General features: G+C 68.2%; 1 protein-coding gene across 1 annotated transcript; it reads right to left on the bottom strand.

Moving 5' to 3' along the window:
* Nucleotides 1–573: 573 nt before the first annotated feature.
* LOC112967210 (misshapen-like kinase 1) lies at nucleotides 574–2,145 on the bottom strand (the record flags this gene model as incomplete). The annotated part of the gene is made up of 5 exons (XM_026068138.1): nucleotides 574–713; nucleotides 797–956; nucleotides 1,407–1,556; nucleotides 1,806–1,906; nucleotides 2,011–2,145. Coding segments are annotated over 5 exons (686 nt in total), but the record flags the coding sequence as incomplete, so codon positions are not given.
* Nucleotides 2,146–2,470: the final 325 nt, after the last annotated feature.

Genomic DNA, 2,470 nt, shown 5'->3' with positions numbered 1-2,470 from the left:
ACATGGGACACGGACATGGAAGGACATGGGACATTGGGGGACATGGGGGGACATGGACACAGGACAGCAAGGACACGAGACACAGGGGGACATGGGACAGCAAGGACACAGGGTCAGCAGTGACACAGGGGTCCCCACTGTCCCCCCCCCCCACATCCCTGTTGTCCCTGCTGTCCCCATGCCGTGTCCACCACATGCCCATGTGCCCCGTGTGCCCACCGTCCCTGCTGTCCCCAGTCCTCGTGTGCCCCGTGTCCGCGTCCTCCACATCCCAGTGTCCCGTGTCCCCGTTGTCCCTGAACCCCTGAGCTGGCCCCATGTCCTCGTGTCCGTATCCGCCCATGTCTCATGTGCCCCCCACGTCCCATGTGCCCCCATGTCCTCGTGTCCGTGTCCCCCCACGTCCCATGTGCCATGTCCTTGCTGTCCCCAATTGGGTGCCATGTCCTTGTGTCCGTGTCCTCCACATCTCCATGTCCCAAGTCACCACGTCCCATGTGCCCCATGTCCTCACTGTCCCCCCCAATGTCCCCACTGTCCCCACTGTCCCCACCCCGCGTCCCCCGGCCCCACCTTGTCGTTGCGCTCGCAGAGGAACTTGAGCCGCTGCGCCCGCTTGTGCATGAAGACGCCGTCGAGGTGACCCGTCTCCACCGAGCGGATCTCGATGGCCTTCTCGCCCCAGCCCATGATCTGGTTGGAGCAGATGTACGCTGCGGGGACAGCAGGAGGGGACGTCAGCGGGGCCCAGGCGTCCGGGCTGCCCCCCCCCAACCCCTGCGCGGCCCCTGCTCACCCACGGAGGTGGGGGTCTCGCCCCACTGCAGCACCACGTCCTTGGTGATGCGCCCGTAGGTGTTGACGTAGACGCCCTCGTCCTCGTAGCACAGCAGCATCTCCAGCCCCGCCGTCTCCGGCAGGAAGATGATGGCGTGCGGCGTCACCTGGCTCTGGATCTGCGGGGACACGGCGGGGGGGGGGGGGAACGGGACATCGCGGGTGGCTCCGTGTCACACGTGTCCCTCATGTGCCACTCACGTGTCCCTCACGCGTGGTGTCACCTGAGTCTAGATCCACATGGGCATCTCCACGTAGCCCAGTGTCACCTATATGTCTGTGCCCCCCCCCATATGTGACACCCCCTGGCTCTAGAGCTGTGGGGACACGGGGGACATCGCAGGTGGCTCCGTGTCCCACACGTGTGGTGTCACCTGGCTCTGGATCTGCAGGGCCATGGGGTAGCTCCGTGTCCCCTGCGTGTCCCCCCTCCCCGTGTCCCCCCTCCCCGTGTGCCATGTCACCTGGCTCTGGGGGGAGACGGTGGGTGACAGAGCGTCTCCCTGCCCCACACGCGTGTCCCCCTGCCCCACACGCGTGTCCCCTGCCCCACGCGTGTCCCCGCTCACGTGCACGGGGACGTAGACGTCGTAGGTGTTGCCCGAGTCGACGTCGATGGCGTGGAAGCCGGCGCCGGAGCCGTAGATCACCTTGAGCCGCTGCCCCTCTTCCACCGTCAGCTCCACCAGCAGCGGCCGGTGGGGCAGGTCCCCGAAGGACTGTGGGGGGGCCGAGGTGACCCACGGCGGCCTCGGGGACCCCACAGGGGCCCCACAGACACCCCCAGACCCACAGACACCCCCAGACCCACACCAAGGTCCCCAACGACCCATGGAAGCCCCATGAGCTCCACGCCAAGGGCATCGCAACCCCACGTTGGGGAGCCCCACGGCGGGGAGCCCCACAGTGGGGAGCCCCACGGCGGGGACGCTGGTGACCCTCAGCCCCACGGCATCCCCCCCACATACCTTAAAGGCCATGAACTTGTGGTAGGGCTTGGGGGCCCAGGCGTAGACCTCCACGGAGCTGCGCAGGGCGATCACCAGGAACTTGATCCGCTCGTACTTCACTGCGGAGGCCGTAGGGGGGGGGGACCCCGCCTCAGCCCCACGGTGCCCCACGGCGGCCCCGCCGAGCCCCCCCACCCCATGGCGCCGTGGGGCAGCCCCTTACCCACGCGGTAGTGCACGCAGCCCTCCATGTCGCCCACCGTGGTCCAGCCCTGCTTCTTCTCCACCTCGGGGTCGTTGCGCAGGATCTTGTTGCGCAGCCACGACAGGTAGTAGACGCGCAGCTTGTTCCGCTTCCCTGCGCCCCACGGAATCAATGGGGCAGGGGGGGCCGATGTGGGGCTGGGGTGGCCCGGGAGCGCAGAGAGGGGGTCGGGCTGGGGGGCTGGGGGCTGCGTAGGGCAGCTGGAGGGCTGTGAAGGGCCCTGTAGGGTGGCTGTGGGGCTGCGTAGGGCCCTGTGGGGCTGTGTAGGGGCCTGTGGGGCTGCTTAGGGCCCTGTGGGGTGGCCGTGGGGCTGCATAGGGGCCTGTAGGGTTCTGTGGGGCTGCCTAGGGCCCTGTGGGGTGGCCGTGGGGCTGCGTAGGGTCCTGTGGGGTGGCCATGGGGCTGTATTGGGCCATGT

This window comes from Apteryx rowi, unplaced genomic scaffold (assembly GCF_003343035.1).
Source record: "Apteryx rowi isolate R43461 unplaced genomic scaffold, aptRow1 scaffold_2697, whole genome shotgun sequence".
NCBI classification, from domain to species: Eukaryota; Metazoa; Chordata; class Aves; order Apterygiformes; family Apterygidae; genus Apteryx; species Apteryx rowi.
The sequence above is the reverse complement of the archived record's forward strand: the minus strand, read 5'-3'. Positions and strand labels throughout refer to the sequence as shown.